Source organism: Pseudophryne corroboree, chromosome 10, assembly GCF_028390025.1.
Source record: "Pseudophryne corroboree isolate aPseCor3 chromosome 10, aPseCor3.hap2, whole genome shotgun sequence".
In the NCBI taxonomy this organism is placed as follows: Eukaryota; Metazoa; Chordata; class Amphibia; order Anura; family Myobatrachidae; genus Pseudophryne; species Pseudophryne corroboree.
This window is the reverse complement of record NC_086453.1, coordinates 280,097,258-280,123,980: the sequence shown is the minus strand read 5'-3', so window position 1 is coordinate 280,123,980 and position 26,723 is coordinate 280,097,258. Positions and strand designations below refer to the sequence as shown.

Here is a 26,723-nt window from a genome sequence, read left to right as displayed (position 1 = left end):
CACATAAACCGACTGGTACACCCACGGTGTCACCAGAGCGTCCACAGCTATCGCCTGAGGGTCCCTTGACCTGGCGCAATATCTTTTTAGCTTTTTGTTGAGGCGGGACGCCATCATGTCCACCTGTGGCCTTTCCCAATGGTGTACAATCATTTGGAAGACTTCTGGATGAAATCCCCACTTTCCCGGGTGGAAGTCGTGCCAGCTGAGAAAGTCTGCTTCCCAGTTGTCCACTCCGGAAATGAACACTGCTGACAGTGCTAACACATGATTTTCCACCCATCGGAAAATCCTTGTGGCTTCTGCCATCACCATCCTGCTTCTTGTGCCGCCCTTTTGGTATACATGGGCGACCGCCGTGATGTTGTCTGACTGGATCAGCACCGGCTGGTGTTGAAGCAGGGGTCTAGCCTAACTTAGGGCATTGTAAATGGCCCTTAGTTCCAGAATATTTATGTGTAGGGAAGTCTCCTGACTCGACCATAGTCCTTGGAAGTTTCTTCCCTGTGTGACTGCCCCCCAGCCTCGAAGGCTGGCATCCGTGGTCACCAGGACCCAGTCCTGTATGCCGAATCTGCGGCCCTCTAGAAGATGAGCACTCTGCAGCCACCACAACAGCGACACCCTGGCCCTTGGAGACAGGGTTATCAGCCGATGCATCTGAAGATGCGACCCGGACCACTTGTCCAACAGATCCCACTGGAAGATCCTTGCATGGAACCTGCCGAATGGAATTTCTTCGTAAGAAGCTACCATCTTTCCCAGGACTCGCGTGCATTGATGCACCGACACCTGTATTTGTTTTAGGAGGTCTCTGACTAGAGATGACAACTCCTTGGCCTTCTCCTCCGGGAGAAACACTTTTTCCTGTTCTGTGTCCAGAACCATACCCAGGAACAGTAGACGCGTCGTAGGAACCAGCTGCGACTTTGGAATATTCAGAATCCAGCCGTACTGTTGTAGCACTTCCCGAGATAGTGCTACTCCGACCAACAACTGCTCCCTGGACCTCGCCTTTATAAGGAGATCGTCCAAGTAGGGATAATTATAACTCCCTTTTTTTATTTTTGAAGGAGTATCATCATTTCGGCCATTACCTTGGTAAATACCCTCAGTGCCGGGGACAGACCAACGGCAACGTCTGGAATTGGTAATGACAGTCCTGTACCACAATCCTGAGGTACTCCTGGTGAGGAGGGTAAATGGGGACATGCAGGTAAGCATCCTTGATGTCCAGTGATACCATGTAATCCCCTTCGTCCAGGCTTGCAATAACCGCCCTGAGCGATTCCATTTTGAACTTGAACCTTCGTATATAAGTGTTCAAGGATTTAAATTTTAGAATGGGTCTCACCGAACCGTCTGGTTTCGGTACCACAAACATTGTGGAATAGTAACCCCGGCCTTGTTGAAGGAGGGGTACCTTGATTATCACCAGCTGGAAGTACAGCTTGTGAATTGCCGCCAGTACTACCTCCCCTTTCTCCGAGGGCAGCAGGCAAGGCTGATTTGAGGTAACGGCGAGGGGGAGTCGCCTCGAACTCCAGCTTGTATCCCTGTGATACTACTTGCAGAACCCAGGGATCCACCTGTGAGCGAGCCCACTGGTCGCTGAAGTTCCCGAAACGCGCCCCCACCGCACCTGGCTCCACCTGTGGAGCCCCAGCGTCATGCGGTGGACTCAGAGGAAGCGGGGGAAGATTTTTGATCCTGGGAACTGGCTGTCTGGTGCAGCTTTTTTCCCTCTTCCCTTGACTCTGTGCAGAAAGGAAGCGCCTTTGACCCGCTTGCTTTTCTGAAGCCGAAAGGGCTGTACCTGATAATACAGTGCTTTCTTAGGCTGTGAGGAAACCTGAGGTAAAAAAAATTTCTTCCCAGCTGTTGCTGTGGATACGAGGTCCCAGAGACCATCCCCAACAATTCCTCACCCTTATAAGGCAGATGTGCCTTTTAAAGTCAGCATCACCTGTCCACTGCCGGGTCCCTAATACCCTCCTGGCAGAATGGACATTGCATTAATTCTGGATGCCAGCCGGCAAATATCCCTCTGTGCATCCCTCATATATAAGACTACGTCTTTAATATGCTCTATGGTTAGCAAAATAGTATCCCTGTCCTGACAGGGTAACAGACCCCGCTGCAGCAGCACTATCCATGCTGAGGCAATTGCAGGTCTCAGTATAGTATCTGAGTGTGTATATACAGACTTCAGGATAGCCTCCTGTTTTTTATCAGCAGGCTCCTTCAAAGTGGCCGTATCCTAAGACGGCAGTGCCACCTTTTTTGACAAACGTGTGAGCGCCTTATCCACCCTAAGGGATATCTCCCAACGTGACCTATCCTCTGGCGGGAAAGGGTACGCCATCAGTAACTTTTTAGAAATTACCAGTTTCTTATCGGGGGAACCCACGCCTCTTCACACACTTCATTCACTCATCTGATGGGGGAACAAAACACTGGCTGCTTTTTCTCCCCAAACATAAAACCCCTTTTTTGTGGTACTCGGGTTAATGTCAGAAATGTGTAACACATTTTTCATTGCCAAGATCATGCAACGGATGTTCCCTAGTGGATTGTGTATATGTCTCAACCTCGTCGACACTGGAGTCAGACTCCGTGTCGACATCTGTGTCTGCCATCTGAGATAGCGGGCGTTTTTTTTTTTTGAGCCCCTGATGGCCTTTGAGACGCCTGGGCAGGCGCGGGCTGAGAAGCCGGCTGTCCCACAGCTGTTACGTCTTCCAGCCTTTTATGTAAGGAGTTGACACTGTCGGTTAATACTTTCCACCTATCCATCCACTCTGGTGTCGGCCCCACAGGGGGCGACATCACATTTATCGGCATCTGCTCCGCCTTCCACGTAACCTTCCTCATCAAACATGTCGACACAGCCGTACCGACACACCGCACACACACAGGGAATGCTCTGACTGAGGACAGGACCCCACACAGTCCTTTGGGGAGACAGAGAGAGAGTATGCCAGCACACACCAAAGCGCTATATAATACAGGGATTCACACTTCCCACAGTGATTTTTCCCTTATAGCTGCTATAATACACAATTTTGCGCCTAAATTTAGTGCCCCCCCCCTCTTTTTAACCCTTTGAGCCTGAAAACTACAGGGGAGAGCCTGGGGAGCTGTCTTCCAGCTGCACTGTGAAGAGAAAATGGCGCCAGTGTGCTGAGGGAGATAGCCCCGCCCCTTTTTCGGCGGACTTTCTCCCGCATTTTATGGATCTCTGGCAGGGGTATTTTTCACATATATAGCCTCTAGGACTATATATTGTGATTAATTTGCCAGCCAAGGTGTTAATATTGCTGCTCAGGGCGCCCCCCCCCCCAGCGCCCTGCACCCATCAGTGACCGGAGTGTGAGGTGTGCATGAGGAGCAATGGCGCACAGCTGCAGTGCTGTGCGCTACCTTGTTGAAGACCGAAGTCTTCTGCCGCCGATTTTCAGGACCATCTTCATGCTTCTGGCTCTGTAAGGGGGACGGCGGCGCGGCTCCGGGACCGAACGATCGAGGTCGGGTCCTGTGTTCGATCCCTCTGGAGCTAATGGTGTCCAGTAGCCTAAGAAGCCCAAACTAGCTGCAATCAGGTAGGTTCGCTTCTTCTCCCCTTAGTCCCTCGTAGCAGTGAGTCTGTTGCCAGCAGATCTCACTGAAAATAAAAAACCTAAAATATACTTTCTTTTCTAGGAGCTCAGGAGAGCCCCTAGTGTGCATCCAGCTCAGCCGGGCACAAGATTCTAACTGAGGTCTGGAGGAGGGTCATAGTGGGAGGAGCCAGTGCACACCAGGTAGTCCTAAAGCTTTCTTTAGTTGTGCCCAGTCTCCTGCGGAGCCGCTATTCCCCCATGGTCCTTACGGAGTCCCAGCATCCACTTAGGACGTCAGAGAAAACTGTATTATGTGCATTTTGCCAACTAAGGTATACAAATTGCAGCCCAGGGCGCCCCCCCCCCCCCAGCGCCCTGCACCCACCAGTGACCGGAGCGTGTGGTGTGCTGTGGGAGCAATGGCGCACAGCTGCAGTGCTGTGCGCTACTTTATTGAAGACCGGAGTCTTCAGCCGCCGATTTTCTCCTGGAATCTTCCGTCTTCTGGCTCTGCAAGGGGGACGGCGGCGCGGCTCCGGGAACGGACGATCGAGGTCGGGCCCTGTGTTCGATCCCTCTGGAGCTAATGGTGTCCAGTAGCCTTAGAAGCACAAGCTAGCTGCAAGCAGGTAGGTTTGCTTCTCTCCCCTAAGTCCCTCGTAGCAGTGAGTCTGTTGCCAGCAGATCTCACTGAAAATAAAAAACCTAACAAATACTTTCTTTTCTAGTAAGCTCAGGAGAGCCCACTAGGTGCATCCAGCTCTGGCCGGGCACAGATTCTAACTGAGGTCTGGAGGAGGGGCATAGAGGGAGGAGCCAGTGCACACCAGATATAGTACCTAATCTTTCTTTTAAGAGTGCCCAGTCTCCTGCGGAGCCCGTCTATTCCCCATGGACTTACGGAGTACCCAGCATCCACTAGGACGTCAGAGAAAAAGGAAAAAGAGAAAAAGCATCAGAACATAGGAACAAAGTAGAATAATGCAAATAAAGAAGAAAAAATAGGAGCAAAACACAGCTCCCGGGCAACAGAGCAGTGGGATTGGCAGTACCACTACTAGGTCCGGAACCAAACATCACGGTGCAATTGGGGCAACAAGGGAGGAACGGAACCAACCACTGACACATAGGGTACACAGTGAACACAGTATAATGACAGATCTATCTAATGAAGAAATCTGCATTGAAGGCCAGAGGCCTAGAGGTGCACCAAAGAAAACAGGAGTTCAAATACTTGTGGTTACAGTAGCAGTATCAGTGAACAATGAACAAAGAAACAAAAAACACACAGAACCCCACCTAAAGAGCAAACGAAAAGTAATAATATTGAATAGAAACATACTGCTATAACAGCAGGCATTGACTATAGAATCTGGGGAGATCGGATATCCTAAATCGAATATCTCGCATTACAACAGCCTCACCCTTAATGTATAAAAAATAATTAAATGGACCTAAATAGTAGCCCATAGAATAATCACATCAAATAGCCTGTCATTGGCCTGAAGGATGAGTCTAGCAAAATAGGCCAAACCCTCTTAACAGGTGGCCAAACGACTCATACTCACGTGAACCACCGATATACTAAGTGACAATTCAAAAAGGGACAGAGGGATTGAACACAAGTCTCATGTCTTAGCAACTGGTGAGGATGTTGAGGAAGATGGAGAGGAGTGATTCAGCTTCTGCAGGGATGAGGGAGAACCCACCACTTGAAACGGCGGATCAGCCTGGGGAGATATGGGAGGAGAGACCCGCGAACGGAGGGATTGCCAGTCGGGAGTCCGAACAAAGTCAATGTCAGTGTTGGACAAAAAGTTGCGACGTCGTCAGGACCCCAGATTGTGGCAGACTTTCCACCAATAGTAGCTGTAAGGCTAAATGGAAACCCCCATCTGTATTTTATGCTCCATTTGCGGAGGGCATCCGTCAGGGGTCGCAGATGGCGTCTAGATTGTAATGTATGCCACGAGAGGTCCTGAAATACTTGGATGGGATGGCCATCGAACTCAAGACCCTCAGAGTTATGGAGTCTTCGCAAAATCTCATCCTTTTGGTTAAAGAAATGGAAGTGACAAATTATGTCCCTTGAGCGCTCAGACCGCAATCCTCTAGGTCGCAATACCCTATGTGCCTTGTCGAAGACAATGTATTCATCCAGATCATTTTCCAGCACTTCGTTAAAGATCTTGCTAAGAACATCCTGAATGCTCTGTTGCGGAATATCTTCGGGGATGCCCCTCACCTGCAGGTTGTTCCGACGCCCTCTTTTATCAATATCGTCTATGTCAGGCCTGGCCAACCTGTGGCTCTCCAGCTGTTGTAAAACTACAAGTCCCATCATGCCTTGCCACAGTTTTGCTATTAGGGAATGCTAAAACTGTGGCAGGGCATGCTGGGATGTGTAGTTTCACTACATCTGGAGAGCCACAGGTTGGCCAGGCCTGGTCTATGTGGTCATGCAAATTTTGGATCTCATCCGCTTGGAGTTTAATTGTATCCACTAGAGCATGTTGAAAGGCATTAGACTTCTCCCCAGCAGTTTCCAGGGTGTCAATTCGAGAGCCCAGCCCTGTCAGCTCTAACCTGAGCGCCGATACTTCAGAGTGTACCACCTCCCGCAGGTTGCTTTCTAAGGACGTAAAATCTTCTTTCGTAGGAACGTCCGCTTTAGTAGGCAGGGATTGGACTAACTGAAGAACCTTCTGCATGTCCTGGTTATCAACCCGGTCCAAAGCAGTTGGAGAAACTCTGACTTCTGCTGAGGCCTCAGAGTGTACAGAGTGAGCAGGCAAAGTGGGTGTCGGTGGGGCTGACATATCCGAATCTTTCTGGAGGTTAAGATATTGCCTAAGATCGGAACAAGGAGGTGTCTCAGTCAGGCGGTTAGTGCTCTTTACACCCTTGCACCTACGACTCATGAAAAGGCTGACGTCTTCGCAGGGAGTGGCTTCCAGGCGAAGTTCGACGTGGATTGGACTCCACCACAGAGGGGGCACAGAAGAGCTTGGTTCCTGCTGAAGGGAGATGTTCAACTTAAGAGGAATGCAGAAACACAGTTGCATTAGGTCCTGTCAAAGCTATGGTAGGGTTGTGCGGTAGAACTTTGGTTACATGATAGGGTGAATGTGTCAAAAAATATCAGCCGTCCCTACGCATGGAGACCTTACATGGCCAGCAGGGGAGGGATCGTCCCCCAGCAATAGGTAATTATCTCACAAGTCAAAAGCGGTATTCTGTGTAATGTTCCCTGAGGACTTGTAACTTTCTCAATCTTCCACTAGAGGTCACCTGCGTCTCACAGGATCACTGTCCTTGCACAAGAACCCCAGCAAAGACAGCAAGCAGACCAAAGTGGGTTCTGTCAGATCAATGTGGTAAAATTCAGTTGAAGCTTCATGTGGAAAGACTATTGAGTGAGACAGTAAACCTGGTAGGATATTACAAATTTGTACAGAAATAATGCGTCTCCAGCTCCTAATGAAAAAGCTGGTCACTGTCCACTGGAATGCTGGGGAGGGGGAGGAGGTGTTCCCCAAATCTATGGACCCTGCACTTTATCCCCTGATGTCCCTACTGAGTGACTCCCCAGCCTCCACAGGTCCCTGAGGGCTTGAGGCAGTACACTGAGTACTGAGGAAGGATCCTCAAGATGGCCGCCACCACCTAACAAGCTGGGGAGGATGATCTCTATTCTGGCTGCTTTATAGCCTCAGGTAGCCGCCCACTAACCTCCCGGCCACACTAACGGCTCAGAGGGTATCCGGACAGGCGGCCAGTCACCAGCCACTGTTCCCCGGAGACATGCACTGCCCGCCGCGGCCGAGTGCAGGTCCCTGGAACCAGACAGCGGGAAGACGTCCAGTGCGAGTCCCTGGCTCCCAACCCACGGGAGGCCGCAATCCACGGGAGCTGGGGAAAGCTCTCTGGCTCCGCAGCACCAACAGGCTGGCCACCAGGAAAGTAAGGGGTCCTAGAGGGGACAGACAACCACTCGTGGCGCCCCAGGAACAACGGTAAAAGGGCCCCAAGGCAGAGGCGTCACCAGGTGTGGTGACACCCGGTACGCACCCTTCATATGCCAGCACGCCAGAGGTAAAAAGGGGGTGTGGCCTCACAGATTGTCACTCCGGGGGCGCTACCCAGCATCTCCGGAGATGCTGGGCTGTACTGGGCTGCCCCAGGAGACTGTCTGCAGCGGTGTTGGCTCCTCTGTTATGACAGGAGCCAGGTGCTGTAGCAGAATTTCACACTGCAGCACCTGGATCCTGTCACTGCAGAAGAGCCCACAGATTGGCGTCACCCCTTCTAGGACGCTGAGGGGAGAGGAAGTGTCCCAGCACAGCTCAGTCCTGAGGGCAGTGGAGTCACAACGCGGGTGCGGGCGCACCCGCCTTGTGACGCCACTGCCCCCAGGACTGAGCTATGCTGGGACACTTCCTCTCCCCTCAGCGTCCTGGCCACGCCACCAGGAAACCAATTCTACTCACATCTGGCAAATCTGTATTGAAAAAGGTTTACATGCTTTGGTCTGAACTATACTGTTTAAAAAAAAACCCTTATGCTGGGTATACCCTATGAGACATTGACCCAATATTCCATTGTCAGGCAAATCGGAACAAGTCAGGGCAGTGTGTAAGCCCAAGTGAAGCGATCCCACGGTCATTAGTGATGTCTTTTGGAAGGCCATGGCATTAATTATGCCATCCTCCGTAGCCCTCATGCATCGGCAAACGTGTACGCGCTTGTCGATGCAGGATCCTGTCACCCACCCGGCTACTCATCATTAAGAGTCAAGTGTCATGCTTGGCTCTCTGCCTTGCTGTTAAAGTCTGCATCCCAAGACTATTTGCGCCAGTCAGGGGCTTCTAGGGGCATGTAAATGCCCTATCTTGAGGACCCCTAAAAAGAATAACTACCACAAGAAACATGGGCATGTGGGGGGAATCAAGTGATATGTGGGAATTATAGTTGCCACTTAAGGGATATGTGGGGTGATCTGATGGCATGTGGAGGTCTGATCCACACTTAATAGGCTTATGGGGGAGGTCCAATTTGCACTTTAGGCCCATGTGGGTGGGTCTGGTGGGCATGTGGGTATAGTCTGACTGGCCCTTTTATGGGGACATGGGGGCATTCTGATGGGCAAGCAAGGGGTTTGAAGCATGGATGGGTCTGTTGGGCACATGGAGGTTTTTACAGAAAGCCAAACATGACGAGGGGGCCCAAAAACAGTTAATTAGGACACCAATTTCTTTAAAGTGAGGGATTGCTGGGACCCACATAATCATGAACCCAATGTGGTCACTACATAGGGACAAATATAACGAACCAGAGGTCCTATGGGTCTAGGTGCACTGGGCAGGGAGAAAAAAAAATGCTTTCTCCCAGTGGACGCGGAAAATAGGAATTTGATACCTACCGGTAATTCCTTTTCTCCTAGTCCGTAGTGGATACAGTGGTTCTGTACTTTAGTACCATGGGGTATAGATCGGGTCCACTGGAGCCTGGCACTTTAAAACCTTTAGTGTGTGTGTGTGTGCTGGCTCCTCCCCTCTACGCCCCTCCTACCAGACTCAGTCTAGGTAAACTGTGCCCGAGGAGACGGACATACCACGAGACAAGAAAAAATAGGATTCTGGTTACCTACCAGTAAATCCTTTTCTCGTAGTCCGTAGAGGATGCTGGGGTCCACATTAGTACCATGGGGTATAGACGGGTCCACCAGGAGCCATTGGCTCTTTAAGAGTTTGAGAGTGTGGGCTGTCTCCTCCCTCTATGCCCCTCCTACCAGACTCAGTCTAGAAACTGTGCCCGAGGAGACGGACATCTTCGAGAGAAGGATTTAACACAGATAGTGGCGAGATTTATACCAGCTCACACATACAAGGCACATCAAGCTACCTTAGCTTGAAAACTCAGCAACCGCGGAAAACATTACTTACCAAGTAACAATGCAGTACATAACTAAAACAAAGTTGTACTGAAGCAGATAACAATTTCAGGAAAACGAAGCACTGGGACTACGAGAAAAGGATTTACCGGTAGGTAACCAAAATCCTATTCTCTCTTACGTCCTAGAGGATGCTGGGGTCCACATTAGTACCATGGGGATGTACCAAAGCTCCCAGAAAGGGAGGGAGAGAGCGGAGGCTCCTGCAGAACTGATTGGCCTCTGATGATCTGAAGTTCAGTCAAAGTATGGAACTTGCAGAACTTTGCAAACGTGTTCGACCCAGACCAAGTTGCAGCTCGGCAAAGTTGTAATGCCGAGACACCCCGGGCAGCCGCCCAGTAAGACCGCACCTTACGAGTAGAGTGGGCCTTGACAGACATAGGACACGGCAAGCCTGCCGTAGAATACGCATGCTGGATAGTGAACCTAATCCAGCGAGAGATCGTCTGCTTAGAAGCAGGACACCCAATTTTCTTTGGATCATACAGGACGAACAGAGAGTCCAATTTCCTGTGACGAGCAGTCCTCTTCACATAAATTTTCAGAGCCCTTACAATGCCCAAGGACTTTGATGGAATTGAGGTGTCAGTAGCCATTGGTACCACAACAGGTTGGTTGATATGAAATGCCGACACAACCTTCGGAAGAAACTGCTGACGTGTCCGGAGCTCAGCTCTATCTTCGTGGAAGATCAAGTATGGCCTTTTACATGATAAAACTCCGACACACGTCTAGCAGAAGCTAAAGCCAACAAAGTGACAGCTTTCCACGTAAGAAATTTTACTTCAACCTCCTGTAGAGGTTCAAACCAATCCGATTGGAGGAACTGCAACACCACATTAAGGTCCCAAGGCGTCGTAGGCGGTATAAAGGGAGGTTAGATGTTGAGAGCTCCCTTTAAAAAGGTCTGAACCTCAGGGAGGGCAGCCAACTGTCTTTGGAAGAAAATGGATAGGGCCGAAATCTGGATATTCACAGATCCCAACTTTAGGCCCATATCCACATCAGTTTGTAAGAAAAGGAGAAAACGTCCCAGTTGAAACTCCACCGCAGAAACTTCTTGGACTCACACCAAGATACATATTTTTTCCAAATACGATGGTAATGTTTTGACGTTAATCCTTTCCTAGCCTGTATCAGGGTAGGAATAACCTTGTTCGGAATGCTCTGTCTAGCTAGTATCTGGCGTTCAACCTCCATGCTGTCAAATGTAGCCGTGGTAAGTCTTGATAGGCGAACGGCCCCTGCTGCAGCAGGTCCTCCCGAAGAGGAAGATGCCTCGGCTCTTCTACCAGTAGATCCGCGTACCAAGCCCTTCTTGGCCAGTCCGAAGCAATGAGGATTGCCTGAACTCTTGTTCTCCTTATGAGTTTGAGAACTCTTGGAATGAGTGGAAGTGGAGGAAACACTTACACTGACTGGAACACCCACGGAATCACTATGGCATCCACCGCCACTGCTTGCGGGTCCCTCGACCTGGAACAATACCGCCGAAGCTTCTTGTTGAGACATCATGTCGATCTGGGGTACGCCCCAACGATCTGTTACCTCCTTGAACACCTCCAGATGGAGACCCCACTCCCTCGGGTGGAGATCGTGTCTGCTGAGGAAGTCTGCTTCCCAGTTGTCTACTCCCGGAATGAAGATTGCTGATGACAGCGCCAACGCGATTTTTTCTGCCCAGAGGATGATTCTTGTTACCACTGACATTGCAGCTCTGCTCTTCGTTCCACTTTGTCGGTTTATGTAAGCCACTGTCGTTACGTTGTCCGACTGTACCTGAATGGCCCGATTTCTCAGAAGATGGTCCGCTTGGAGAAGACCGTTGTAGACGGCTCTTAGTTCCAGAATGTTTATCGGCAGGCCGGCTTCCAGACTTGACCACCTTCCTTGGAAGGTTTACCCTTGAGTGACTGCGCCCCAGCCCCGGAGACTTGCATCCGTGGTTAGAAGGATCCAGTCCTGAATCCCGAACCTGTGGCCCTCCAGAAGGTGAGGTAATTGCAGCCACGAGAGGAGTGAAATCCTGGCCTTTGGTGAAAGAAGTATTCTCTGGTGCATGTGTAGATGGGATCCCGACCACTTGTCCAGGATATCCAGTTGGAAGGACCGAGCGTGAAACCTCCCGTACTGCAGAGCTTTGTAAGAGGCCACCATCTTCCCCAGAAGGTGAATGCACTGATGAACCAACACCCGGGTTGGCTTCAGGACATCCCGGACCATTGTTTGTATCACCAACGCTTTTTCCTCAGGAAGAAACACCCTCTGCACTTCCGTGTCGAGGATCATACCCAGAAAGGACAACCTTCTGGTTGGTTCCAAATGTGATTTTGGAAGATTCAGGATCCAACCATGTTCCCTGAGAAGCTGTGTCGTGAGAGCTATGGACCTTAACAGCTTCTCCTTGGACGATGCCTTTTTCAGCAGATCATCCAGATATGGAATTATGTTCACCCCCTGTCTGCTGCGGAGAACCATCATTTCCGCCATCACCTTGGTGAATACCCTCGGTGCTGTGGAGAGGCCGAATGGCAGGGCCTGGAACTGAAAATGACAGTCCAACAGTGCGAATCGGAGATAAGCTTGAATCGGAATGTGGAGGTATGCATCCTTGATATCCAGGAATACCAGGAATTTCCCTTCTCCAGACCTGATATCAGTGCCCTTAGAGACTTCATTTTGAACTTGAACTCCCTCAGAAAGGTGTTTAGTGATTTTAACTTCAGAATGGGCCTGACCGAACCATCCGGCTTCGGTACCACGAAAAGGTTCGAATAGTAACCTTTGTTTTGCATCTGGGAAGGAACTGGTAACCTGTACCTCCACCAGGTTCTGGATGGCTCCCTGTAGGGTAGCCCTGTCTGCCGGCAAAGCCGGCAAGCCTGATTTGAAGATCAGGAGGGAGATCTTGAAATTCCAGCCGGTACCCCTGGGACACAATATCTAGTACCCAGGGATCCAGGCCGGACGACACCCAGACGTGACTGAAATGTCTGAGTCTCACCCCCACCGGCCCTACCTCCAGGCCGCGCTGTCCACCGTCATGCTGTGGACTTTGGTGTACCAGAAGCAGGTTTCTTGGATTTTGGCAGACCTCCTTTAAAGAAGGTGTTGGACGGTTTGGCCTTTCTTGTTTTAGTAACACGAAAGGACTGTGATGCCGCTGAAGGAAAAGGTTTCTTCACAGCAGGTGCAGCTGAGGGAAGAAACGGTGACTTACCCGCTATAGCCGTGGAGATCCACGCATCCAACGCTTCCCCAAAGAGATCCTGACCTGTGTAGGGTAGGGTCTCCACACCTCTCCTGGATTCCGCGTCGGCAGACCACTGGCGCAGCCACAGTCCTCGACAAGCTGAGACAGACATGGAAGAAATTCATGCAGCCATTGAACCCAGGTCCTTCATGGATTCCACCATAAATCCTGCAGATTCCTGAATGTTACGTAAAAACAATTCTACGTCACTTTTATCCATAGTATCCAAATCCTCAAGTAACGTGCCTGACCACTTCACTATAGCTTTGGAAATCCATGCACAGGCAATAGTAGGCAGTAGTACCGCCCCTGAAGCCGTGTATATGGATTTGAGCGTAGTATGAATTTTGCGATCAGCCGTCTTCTTTAAGGCGGTAAAACCACCTTTTTAGAGAGTTTGGATACAGACGCGTCCACTATGGGTGGGTTTTCCCATTTTTTCCTATCCTCCTCAGGGAAGGGAAAAGCAACCAGAACCCTTCTAGGGATTTGGAATTTTTTCTCCGGGTTTTCCCATGCTTTCTCAAATATAGCATATAATTCTTTGGACACAGGGAAGGTTAGCGAGGCTTTCTTATTGTCAGTGAAGTAAGCCTCCTCAACCTGCTCAGGTGTTGTATCTGCAATATTCAACACATCCCTTATAGCCTCTATCGTCAACTGCACCCCTTTAGCAAGAGATGCGGCCCCCCTGAGCACATCCCCATCACAGTCTGCCGTGTTAGAGTCGGTATCCGTGTCATCCTGCATAATCTGTGCAAGAGCACGTTTATGGGAACCTCCAGAGGGGGGCCCTGAGGTAACAGAAACGGACCAAACTGCCATAGAGTTCTGTAAAACCTGAGTTGCAGATTCATTCTGTGCAACTCTAGTAGAAATCTGAGAAATCATGGATTTGATGGAGGATAACCATTCAGGCTCCCTTGCTGGTATCTGTGCTAAAACAGTGCAATCCTGATTACATGGAATGGGATCATCCTGAGAGGACATATCCTCTGCAGCATATGACACAGAGTCCCTGGACATAGCTTAATGGAGACCACAGACACTCCACACACACACAAGGGAGGACAGACAGAGTTTCACCCCCAAGAATGGCAAGAGAGACAGAGATTGGAGCCAACCCACACACAGCGCTTTCCAGGTATAGGGAGACGCCCCACCAGCGCTGACTGTGCACCTTAATAGGTTACACAGTCTTTATACACCCTCCCCCCCTTCTACCACCCCCTGGTACCGTGAGAGATAGCTGGAGCTGCTCTGGAGGGACTGCACATCACTGACAGCGCTTCTGCAGGCAGGAAAATGGTGCTGAACGCTGCTGGGTCCGCTCTGAGGAGAAGCTCTGCACCCTTAATGGCGCTGTCTTCCCACTCTTCATAGGATTATACTGGACTGAGGACTGATGCTGGCAGAGATCCCGGGACCCTGATAGGCTTGAGAGGTCAGTGTAGGGTGTAGGCGCTGACTCAGGGTGCCCCTCCCAGCGCCGCACTATGTACCGCTGAGCCCCGGAGCGCAGTTAGTACTGCGCTCCATACCCTGTTGCCGCCATCTTCACACCGGCTTCCCTACTTGTTTGGGTGGGCTGGTGACTAACTCACCACCGATCTTCTGGCTCTGTAAGGGGCGGCGGCATGCTGCCGGGGTGAGCAATCCCCTGTGGCGGGGAACGTTCTATCCCCCCTCAGGAGCTCAGTGTCCTGTTAGCGGAGATATTGGCTCAGACCCCTCGGGGCGGACACTACTCCCCCCCCCCCCTTAGTCCCTTGAAGCAGTGAGGCTGTTGCCAGCAGCCTTCCTGTGCCTAAACTCTATAAAAAAAAAAAACCTAAAATAACTCCTATGGAGCTGTGACCGGCTCCTCCGGGCACATTTTCTAAACTGAGTCTGGTAGGAAGGGGCATAGAGGGAGGAGCCAGCCCACACTCTCAAACTTTTAATGTGCCAGTGGCTCCTAATGGACACGTCTAAACCCCATGGTGCTAATGTGGACCCCAGCATCCTCTAGGACGTAAGAGAAAATAAGATTTTACTTACCAGTAAATCTATTTCTCGTAGTCCGTAGAGGATGCTGGGGACTCCGTAAGGACCATGGGGAAGAGACGGGCTCCGCAGGAGACAGGGCACTCTAAGAAAGAATTAGGACTACTGGTGTGCACTGGCTCCTCCCTCTATGTCCCTCCTCTAGACCTCGGTTAGAGAACTGTGCCCAGAGGAGATGGACAGTACGAGGAAAGGATTTTTGTTAATCCAAGGGCAAGATTCATACCAGCCACACCAATCACACCGTATAACTTGTGATAACAATCCAGTAAACAGTATGACAATAACATAGCATCAGTTCACGCCCGATGCAACAATTATTATTATTATTATTATCATTTATTTATATGGCGCCACAAGGGTTCCGCAGCGCCCAATTACAGAGTACATATGCACATAATCAAAACAGTGACTTACAGTTGAAATCAATTTTGGACAAGTACAGGGTAACTAAGCATAACTACACCAGTAAATGACAGAGATAAGTTCCAGGTGGCCCAAAAACTGTGATTTGGGCAGTTGAGAATTATTAAAGAAGAAAAGGGTGAGCACATGAGGGAAGAGGGCCCTACTCGTGAGAGCTTACATTCTAGGGGTAGGGGTAGACAGACAGGGGTGACACAGATGGGGTACATAGAGAGCATGGAACAGGGGGTTAGGATGAGATTTGGCTGGGTTTGGTAAAGAAATGGGTCTTGAGAGCCCGTTTGAAGTTTTGTAGAGAGGTGGAGAGTCTGAGGGGGAGAGGTAAAGAATTCCAAAGGAAGGGAGCAGCACGTGAAAAATCTTGGAGATAGGAGTGGGAGGAAGTAATCAGGGGACAGGAGAGGCGGCGTGCATTAGCAGAGCGAAGAGGACGGGTGGGAGAGTAAAGGGAGATAAGGTCAGAGATGTAAATGGGAGAGGATTGGGTGAGAGCTTTGTAAGTGAGAGTGAGAAGTTTGAATTGGATTCTGAAGGGGAAGGGAAGCCAGTGAAGGGCTTCCCTAACGTAACCCTTATTGAAGCAATAACTATATACAAGTATTGCAGAAGAAGTCCGCACTTGGGACAGGCGCCCAGCATCCTCTACGGACTACGAGAAATAGATTTACCGGTAAGTAAAATCTTATTTTCTCTAACATCCTAGAGGATGCTGGGGACTCCGTAAGGACCATGGGGATTATACCAAAGCTCCCAAACGGGTAGGAGAGTGCGGATGTCTCTGCAGCACCGATTGAGCAAACATGAGGTCCTCCTCAGCCAGGGTATCAAACTTATAGAATTTTGCAAAGGTGTTTGTACCCGACCAAGTAGCAGCTCGACACAGCTGTAGTGCCGAGACCCCTCGGGCAGCCGCCCAAGAAGAGCCCACTTTCCTAGTGGAATGGGCCTTGATCGATTTAGGTAACGGCAATCCTGCCGTAGAACGCGCCTGCTGAATCGTGATACAGATCCAGCGAGCAAGAGTCTGCTTTGAAGCAGGGCCGCCAAGCTTGTTGGCTGCATACAGAACAAACAGTGCTTCTGTTTTTTTCGGACTCTAGCCGTCCTGGCTACATAAATTTTCAAAGCCCTGACCACATCAAGGGACTCGGAATCCTCTAAGTCCCGTGTAGCCACAGGCACCACAATAGGTTGGTTCATATGAAAGGATGAAACCACTTTTGGCAGGAACTGAGGACGTGTCCGCAATTCCGCTCTATCCATATGGAAAACCAGATAGTGGCTTTTCTGTGATAAAGCCGCTAATTCCGACACTCGCCTAGCCGAAGCCAGGGCTAATAACATGACCACCTTCCAAGTGAGATATTTCAACTCCACCGTTTTCAGTGGTTCAAACCAGTGTGACTTTAGGAAGTCCAAGACCACATTAAGGTCCCAAGGCGCCACCGGAGGCACAAACAGAGGCTGAATATGCAGTACTCCCTTAACAAAAGTCTGAACTTCTGGGAGAGAAGCCAATTCTTTTTGAAAGAAAATGGATAGGGCCGAAATCTGGACCTTAATGGAGCCTAATTTAAGGCCCAAATCCACTCCAGTTTGTAGGAAGTGAAGGAAACGGCCCAGATGGAATTCTTCCGTAGGAGCATTCCTGGCCTCACACCAAGAAACATATCTTCGCCATATACGGTGATAATGTTTTGCTGTTACTTCCTTCCTAGCCTTTATCAGCGTAGGGATAACCTCAACCGGAATACCTTTTTCCGCTAGGATCCGGCGTTCAACCGCCATGCCGTCAAACGCAGCCGCGGTAAGTCTTGGAACAGACAGGGTCCCTGTTGCAACAGGTCCTGCCTTAGAGGAAGAGGCCACGGATCTTCCGTGAGAATTTCCTGCAGATCTGGATACCAGGTCCGTCGTGGCCAATCTGGAACAACGAGGATTGTTCTCACTCCTTTTCTTCTTACTATTCTCAACACCTTGGGTATGAGAGGAAGAGGAGGAAATACATAGACGGACCGGAACACCCACGGTGTCACAAGGGCGTCTACCGCAACTGCCTGAGGGTCTCTGGACCTGGCACAATACCTCTGTAGCTTTTTGTTGAGGCGGGACGCCCTCATGTCTATCTGTGGCAGTTCCCACCGACTCACAATCTGTGCGAAGACTTCTGGATGAAGTCCCCACTCTCCCGGGTGCAGGTCGTGTCTGCTGAGGAAGTCTGCTTCCCAGTTGTCCACTCCCGGAATGAACACTGCTGACAGTGCGCTTACATGATTCTCCGCCCAGCGAAGAATCCTGGTAGCTTCCGCCATTGCCGCTCTGCTCCTTGTGCCGCCTTGGCGGTTTACATGAGCCACTGCGGTGATGTTGTCTGACTGGATCAGAATTGGTTGGTCTCGAAGTAAGGCCTCCGCTTGACGTAGGGCGTTGTATATGGCCCTTAGTTCCAGGATGTTGATGTGCAGACAAGTCTCTTGACTTGACCAAAGACCCTGGAAATTTCTTCCCTGTGTGACTGCTCCCCAACCTCGGAGGCTTGCGTCCGTGGTCACCAGGATCCAATCCTGAATGCCGAATCTGCGGCCCTCGAGAAGGTGAGCACTCTGCAGCCACCACAGGAGCGACACCCTGGCCCTGGGGGACAGGGTGATCAACCGATGCATCTGTAGATGTGATCCGGACCACTTGTCCAACAGATCCCATTGGAAAGTCCTCGCATGGAACCTGCCAAAGGGAATGGCCTCGTATGAGGCCACCATCTTTCCCAGGACTCGAGTGCAATGATGCACTGACACCTGTCTTGATTTCAAAAGGTTCCTGACCAGAGTCATAAGTTCCTGGGCTTTTTCTATCGGAAGATAAACCCTTTTCTGGGTCGTGTCCAGAATCATGCCCAAGAAAGGCAGATGAGTCGTAGGAACCAACTGCGACTTTGGGATATTGAGAATCCAGCCGTGTTGTTGTAACACTTTCAGTGAAAGAGATACGCTGTTCAGCAACTGCTCTCTTGATCTCGCTTTTATGAGGAGATCGTCCAAGTACGTGATAATTGTGACACCCTGCTTGCGCAGGAGCACCATCATTTCCGCCATTACCTTGGTGAAAATCCTCGGAGCCGTTGAGAGACCAAACGGCAACGTCTGAAATTGGTAATGACAGGCCTGGTCCGCAAATCTTAGGTACGCCTGATGAGGTGGATAAATGGGGACATGAAGGTACGCATCCTTTATGTCCAGTGACACCATAAAATCCCCCCCTTCCAGGCTGGCGATGACCGCTCTTCGCGATTCCATCTTGAACTTGAACCTCTTCAAGTATAGGTTCAGAGATTTTAAATTCAATATGGGTCTGACCGAACCGTCCGGTTTCGGAACCACAAATATGGTCGAATAATAACCCCTTCCCTGTTGAAGGAGGGGAACCTCGACCACCACCTGCTGAAGATACAATTTTTGTATTGCATTTAACACTATCTCCCTCTCTAGGGGGGAAGACGGTAGGGCCGATTTGAAAAACCGGCGAGGAGGCACCTCTTCGAATTCCAGCTTGTAACCCTGAGACACAATTTCTATTGCCCAGGGATCCACCTGGGAGTGAACCCACATGTGGCTGAAATTCCGAAGACGCGCCCCCACTGGCCCCGACTCCGCCAGTGGAGCCCCAGCGTCATGCGGTGGATTTTGCAGAGGCCGGGGAGGACTTCTGTTCCTGGGAACTAGCTGTATTGTGTAGCTTCTTTCCTCTGCCCCTCCCTCTGGCAAGAAAGGACGCACCTCGGACTTTCTTGTTTCTTTGTGAACGAAAGGACTGCATTTGATAATGCGGTGCTCTCTTAGGCTGTGAGGGAACATAAGGCAAAAAATTTGACTTTCCAGCCGTAGCTGTGGAGACCAGGTCCGAGAGACCTTCACCGAACAATTCCTCACCCCCGTAAGGTAAAACCTCCATATGCCGTTTTGAGTCGGCATCACCTGTCCATTGCCGAGTCCACAGGACCCTTCTGGCAGAAATCGACATAGCGTTTATTCTAGAACCCAGCAGACTAATGTCTCTTTGAGCATCTCTCATATAAAGGACAGCGTCTTTAATATGCCCCAGGGTCAATAAAACAGTATCCCTATCTAGGGTATCAAACTCCTCTGATAAGATATCAGTCCATGCCGCTACTGCACTACAGACCCAGGCCGACGCGGTTGCCGGTCTGAGCAAGGTACCTGAATGTGTATAAATGGACTTCGGGGTACCCTCCTGTTTGCGATCAGCAGCATCCTTGAGGGTAGCCGTATCCTGGGACGGCAGGGCTACCTTATTGGATAAGCGTGTTAAAACTTTGTCCACCCTAGGGGAGGATTCCCATCGTAACCTGTCCGTTGGCGGGAAAGGATACGCCATAAGAATCCGTTTGGAAATCTGCAGTTTTTTATCTGGAGATTACCAAGCTTTTTCACATAACTCATTCAGTTCGTGTGAGGGGGGAAAAGTTACCTCAGGTTTCTTTCCCTTATACATATAAACCCTTGTGTCAGGGACAGGGGTTTCCTCTGTGATGTGCAAAACCTCCTTAATTGCTATAATCATATATCGGAGTGATTTAGCCAACTTCGGCTGTAACTTTGCATCATCGTAATCGACACTGGAGTCAGAATCTATGTCGGTATCTGTGTCAACCATTTGGGATAGTGGGCGCTTATGAGACCCCGACGATCCCTGCGACATAGGATCAGACACGGGTTGAGACCCTGACTGTCCCAATGCATCAGCCTTGTCTAATCTTTTATGCAAGGAATTTACATTATCATTTAAAACCTTCCACATATCCATCCAATCAGGTGTCGGCGCCGTCGGCGGAGACACCACATTCATTTGCTCCCGCTCCTCTCCCACATAGCCTTCCACATCAGACATGTCGACACAAGCGTACCGACACACAGGGCCGGCGCTACCCGCTCAGCAAGGTCCTGCAAAGCAGGGAGGCGCTGGGTCAGAGAGGCGCTCTCCCCGCTCTGCGACCTTGCTGTGATGTGCGCTGTTGATGCCGGCTGCCAGCGCCTGTCACTCTGACAGACGACAGCAGCGGCACCTCACTGATGGGGCCGCCCCTCTCCGTGTCTCCTCACTGATGGAGCTGCCCCTCTCCCTGCCTCTTCACTTATGAAGCCGCCCAGCGCTGTGTAGGAGCCGGCAGCAGTGTAGTGAGTCACACTGACTCATTACACGCTGCCGCCACTGAGCTGCATGTTCTAACAGAAAAAACCTCACTGGCGCTGGTCCCCGACGCCAGTGAGAGGGTGATCAGTCACATCACCCTTCTTCTCTGCTCCGCACTGCTGCTGCAGCTCTCTGCTTCCTGGACTCTGTGTTGGCCCTCACTGCATGCTGGGACATACAGGGGAGGGAGGAGGGGGAGTCTCGGCAGCAGTCCGTGTCCGTGGTGTGTGTACAGAAGAGTGAGTGAGTGCACTCAGCCCCTGCAGTGAGGAGCCTTGATGGAGCCAGAGCCAGGAGGTGCACAGTGTGGAACTTGTGGAAAAAGAAAACACATGTAATGTAAAGAGTGTGTGTTTAGCTATGGCTGTGTGTGTTTCTGCATATACTGTATATGTATTTTCCTATGTCTGTTTAGCTATGTGTATTTTTTGTGTATACTGTATATGTATTTTGCTAGGTGTTTAGCTGTATGTATGTACAGTATGTATGTGTTTGTGTGTGTGTCTTTTCTGTGGGTGTGTCTGTGTATATGTGTTTTGCTCTGTGTGTTTTACTATATGTGTGTATATCAATATCTACAGATGTAGCCACACTTATCCATCCCATGATGCGTACGCATTGCGGCATGGATGACGCCACTGGTGTGCCCATGTCTATGAGTCGCGCATGTGTACTTCTATGGAGTGAACGGAGGCTGCGAATAGCCACAGCACGGCGTTCACTGTCTGCTTGCCATGATGCGTATGCCGGTTCCTACACATTGCAGCAACAATGAGGCTGGCCACATCTCTATCTATCTATCTATCTATCTATCTCTCACATTCCCGGTAGTAAATGTTGACGTGTGCATCTCTATACTGTGTGTTGTACCGTGTATAAGCGTCTGTACTGTGCGGCGTACCGTGTATAAGCTTCTGTACTGTGCGTGGTACCGTGTATAAGCTTCTGTACTGTGCGGCGTACCGCGTATAAGCGTCTGTGCTGTGTGGCGTACCGTGTATAAGCTTTTGTACTGTGTGGCGTACCGTGTATAAGCTTTTGTACTGTGTGGCGTAACGTGTATAAGCTTCTCTACTATAGGGGGTATTCAATTATGTGCCAAATTTGACCATGGGTATTCAATTGCGGGCGTTTTGAGCCAGATTTTAAATCTCTTTTCACCCATGAATTTTCCCCCTTTTTATGTCGAATCGGCATGGGCGAAAACGCCCCCAAATTCGACAACTCGTAGATCGGCTGCAAATTTGCAGATTCACGTGATTTTTGCCAGTGCCGGACTTTTTAACAAGTCAGAAAAATGGCACAGGCATTGAATAGGGTGAATCTAATTCGCCCTAAAAACAGACGATAATTTGCCGATTTTTCGACTGGTCGAAAAATCTGGCAATAATTGAATACCCCCTATGTGTTAACATGTATAATCTTCTCTATTGTGTGGCGTACTCTGTATAGGGCTCTAAACTGTGGCGCAACATGTATAAGGCTCTCTACTGTGTGGTGTACCATGTATAAGCTTCTCTGCTGTCTGGCATACCCTGTATAAGGCTCTCTACTGTATGGCGCTACGTGTATAAGGCTCTCTACTGTGTGGCGTACCGTGTTCAAGCTTATCTACTGTTGTGGCATACAGTGTATAAGGCTCTCTACTGTGTAGTGTAACGTGAATTGGGAGTACTATTGTGTGGCGACACCCCTTATTAGTGAGACAAACAATATTTTGGGGGATGCTATTTCCCTATTTTTAATATGGGATGGGGCCCAGTGCATATTGTTGCACCCGGACCCACTATTTCTAGTTCCGCCACTGCGCCTGTCTGCCCAGGAAGACCACCGCATGCATCCCTGCCCTCACCCTCTCTAACTCCCCATCAACATCCCTGCCCTCACCCTCCCTGTAACTCCCCCTCAACGTCCCTGCTCTCACCCTCCCTGTAACTCCCCCTCAGCGTCCCTGCCCTCACCCTCCCTGTAACTCCCTGTCACTGCCCTCACACTCCCTGTAACCACCCTTCAGCGTCCCTGCCCTCACCCTCCCTGTAACTCCCTGTCACTGCCCCTGCCTTCACTCTCCCGGTAAATCCCCCTCATTTGTGACGCACACTGACCCTTTATGAGTTAAGAGAGGGAGGGCGCAATTTTATAGTTTGCAGGAGGGCGCCGAACACCCTAGCACCGGCCCTGCCGACACACCACACACACAGGGAATGTCCTTTCTGAAGACAGTTCCCCCACGAGGCCCTTTGGAGAGAGAGAGAGAGAGAGAGAGAGAGAGAGTATGCCAGCACACACCCCAGCGCTATATAACCCAGGAATAACACAGTAACTTAATGTTAACCCAGTAGCTGCTGTTTATATACTTTTTTGCGCCTAATTATGTGCCCCCCCTCTCTTTTCAACCCTCTTCTACCGTGTATCAGCAGGGGAGAGCCTGGGGAGCTTCCTCTCAGCGTGCTGTGGAGAAAAAATGGCGCTGGTGAGTGCTGAGGGAGAAGCCCCGCCCCCTCGGCGGCGGGCTTCTGTCCCGGTTAAATTTTATTTCTTTGGCGGGGGCTCCTACATATATACAGTGCCCAGCTGTATATATGTGTTAATTTGCCAGAATGAGGTCCCAAATGCTGCCCAGGGCGCCCCCCCCCCCTGCGCCCTGCACCCCAACAGTGACCGGAGTATGTGTAGGTGTGTGGAGCAATGGCGCACAGCTGCAGTGCTGTGCGTTACCTCCAGTGAAGATCACGAAGTCTTCTGCCGCCTGTGAAGTTTCCTTGCTTCTCATACTCACCCGGCTTCAGTCTTCCGGCTCTGCGAGGGGGACGGCGGCGCGGCTCTGGGACGGACGGCGAGGTCCCTCAGGAGCTAATGGTGTCCAGTAGCCTAAGAAGCAGGACCTAGCTTCAGAGAGTAGGGCTGCTTCTCTCCCCTCAGTCCCACGATGCAGGGAGTCTGTTGCCAGCAGAGCTCCCTGAAAATAAAAAACCTAACAAAAAACTTTCTATCAGCAAACTCAGGAGAGCTCACTGAAAAGCACCCAGCTTCTCTGGGCACAGAATCAAACTGAGGTCTGGAGGAGGGGCAGAGAGGGAGGAGCCAGTGCACACCAGGAACTAAATTCTTTCTTAAAGTGCCCATGTCTCCTGCGGAGCCCGTCTCTTCCCCCATGGTCCTTACGGAGTCCCCAGCATCCTCTAGGACGTAAGAGAAATTATACTTATTCTTAACCAGTTTTTAAATAATAGATTTTAGAATACAGTAGATAATGTATGACACTCTTACTATACCCTAACACTTGCCATCAAAAGCATCTCACTGGTGTGATGGCCTCTGCCTGATTGACAGGCAGAGGCGGACGCAGGAGGGGGCGTGCCAATGGCGTTAGAACGCTGTTGGTGGGGCGTGGTCCGGACAACGCAGGCATGTTGGGACAGTTGCGGAGGCAGGCCGCGGCGGCTGCGTGACATCACAAGCAAACACTGCAACCCAGAACGCGACGGGTAGCTGTCTGCCAGCACAGCTAGGGAGCTACTTGGCTTGGGGTAGCTGGGCCTGACATGCGGGCCGGACTAGCCCTGTGCCCTCAGCCACATCAGCAAGTACTGATGATTCCTCCGAATCAGAGTGTGGTGTGGATTGTGAGGAAGGTATAGTGCGTTTAGCAACAGTAGGTGCAGGCAGTGTGCTTTGCCCATTTATCATGCTTTGAAAAGCAGATGAAGCAACTAGACTCACAGATGTAGAGAATAAATCCAACCACTGGGGTAGATGGGTGGGGCTGCTATTGCCTGATAAACAGGTTGTAACGGCTGGTGAAAACCCATTGGAGGTTGCAGCTGCTGTGGAACTGCTACAGGGGGAGCCATTTCGGGCTGCACTGGTTGAGGACCAGTCCCTGGGGGAACCAATGTAGGCTGTACTGGCAGGGGTATACCCATAGGGGGGGAACCACAGGTGGGGTAGCTATATGGCGTGCAATTTTAGCCAGTAATGTTGTAAACGAGGTCCATGGTGGGTCTTGTACAATAACTGGTGGGGCTGAGGTGTTGGGAGGCACTAGGCAGCCCGGGCAAAGACCGTCCTGTGATAAATCCTGAGGAAAAACGTCAGTGTGACAGGCATTACATGCTACCAAAGTGGGTGCCCCTGCTTGTTTTGCCTTGCTTTTGTTAGACATGGTAACAGCAAGTAGTGAACCCAGACAATATAGTAATGAGCAGTGTGTAACAGGCACAATATGTGACAATGGGGCCGATTCAGACCTGATCACTGCTGTGCGTTTTCGCACAGCGGCCGATCAAGTCTGAACTGCGCATGCACCGCAATGCGCAGGAGCGACGGTCCGCTGCGAAAAATCAAATTGCACCGGCGAACACAAGGAGATTGACAGGAAGAAGGCGTTTGTGGGTGGCAAGGAGGAGTGTCCGGAAAAACGCAGGAGGGACCAGGCGTTTGGAGGGAGGGTTTCTGACATCAGCTCCAGCCCCGATCATCGCACTGGAAGAGTAAGTCCTGGACTGCGCAGAGACTGCACAAAATTAGTTTGTGCAGTCTCTCAACACATCCGAACGCACACATACACAGCGATTTCCCCCTCCCTCTGTAGGTGGCGACTACCTGATCGCGGGGATGCAAAAAACGCCTAGCGATCAGGTCTGAATTACCCCCAATGAGCGCACACAAATACAATATTTAGTAGAGTGTGGCAGAGTTAACCCAATACACGCCAGTACTGAAGGGTTACAGAGAGAAAACAGTTACAGGGAAAGCAAATATAATATTGAATATAGAGAAATCAAACAGCAGCACTAGCATAAGTCACATACAATGAAGAAATCAAATGTAACTGCAATGGACACTGATATTAACTACACAGCACTTTGAGGAGGTCCCGGTGGTCTAGTGCGGTCGCGAGTACACTTAATGGACTAGGGGGCACATAAGCAGCCACGGTCTGTCTCTCAGGACCGCAGTATGTGAACTGCCTTACCTTTCCCCCATGTCTCCGGATGCAGTCCTGGGGCGCCCCAGCGTCTTGCTAGTGAGAAGGGTGCAGTGGGAGTCCCGCCCAAATCACCTACCCACCCGTGCTGTTGTGGCCCAGTGCGGGTGATGGAGAGACAACTTTGGCGTCCTCTGGACTGCCAGAAGTTGTCATCCTGTTGTTAAAGACAGAAAAAGTCAAAACAAGTTAAATGCTTAGGCTGTAAAAAAACTGAAGTGCCTGAGCATGGGGGTGAGGTATGAAAAGGGAGTAGCCCAGTGCATCCTGGGAGGCTCACAAGCTTATTGTTCGGTGATAGTCTCCACCAGCATCATACCCAAGGTTAAGAATTAACCCTGTGGAGACCATGGACCCTGAAGAAAGTAAACATTTTTATAGATATTAGGTTCAAAAATTAAAAAAAATACCTGGTTAATCCACACTCACAGACGTCAGTTTAAAGGAACACACAAAGGGGCTTCTTACCTCATACTGCTGCATTAGCTGCACCATGGAATCACCTACAAACAGCACATCTGGCTCCTTGTCCTTACAATCCATAACAAACCGGTTGTGCTGGAAGAAAAAAACAGGGCAAGTGTGATGGCATCTGCATACATTCTAAGCGTTGGATACTAAGTGTGGTGAGATATCGATTTTAAGAAAATATTTAAGAGGATTGAGCAGTAATTGTTAACCTTCATCGTAGAGTACACCAGTCCAACCTGTGAATCTTCAGCTGTTGTGAAACTACAAGTCCCCGCTTTCTATCGGTCAGCTGGTAAAGCATGCCGGGACTTGTAATTTCACAATAGCAGAGCCACGTTGGCCACGCCTGTCATAGCATAAGCATGCCATATTGGAACGATATGAAAATCACTGGTCCAGTGGCACCTGTACAACCTGATGGAATTCCAGCAAAATACTGTAAAGATAGGTAATTTCTCTGTCTCAGTCTCTGAGCTGGAGAAAGCTATGAATTACTTTGCTGTTACCGTTTCTTCGCCATGTGTTTAAACTTGTACTTCCACCCCCACTGGATGCTATACCAGTGTGCTGTACCTCCACTAACTGTATACCCTGCCAGAAGCAACCTTGTTGGCTGCCTTGGATGATCCTTCATGTGCGGTATGTACTACATGTGGATCTATTTATACAGGTTTTATCATAATATTACACACGTCCGTTTTCCCATATGCACCTCGGGTCGGTATATGGCTTATTTCTCACAGCGTAACCTTTGTAGTGCGCCCAACATAA

At 50.2% G+C, this 26,723-nt stretch overlaps 1 protein-coding gene across 3 annotated transcripts in view; it reads right to left on the bottom strand.

The window, feature by feature from the left end:
• Positions 1-26,723, bottom strand: part of PAFAH1B2 (platelet activating factor acetylhydrolase 1b catalytic subunit 2) — a 112,194-nt gene that overhangs the window by 53,034 nt on the left and 32,437 nt on the right. For all 3 annotated transcript variants that reach the window (XM_063943298.1, XM_063943299.1, XM_063943300.1), the window contains exon 3: positions 25,950-26,039. In XM_063943298.1, coding sequence (XP_063799368.1) covers positions 25,950-26,039 — 90 coding nt within the window. The remainder of the gene's footprint in view (positions 1-25,949; positions 26,040-26,723) is intronic.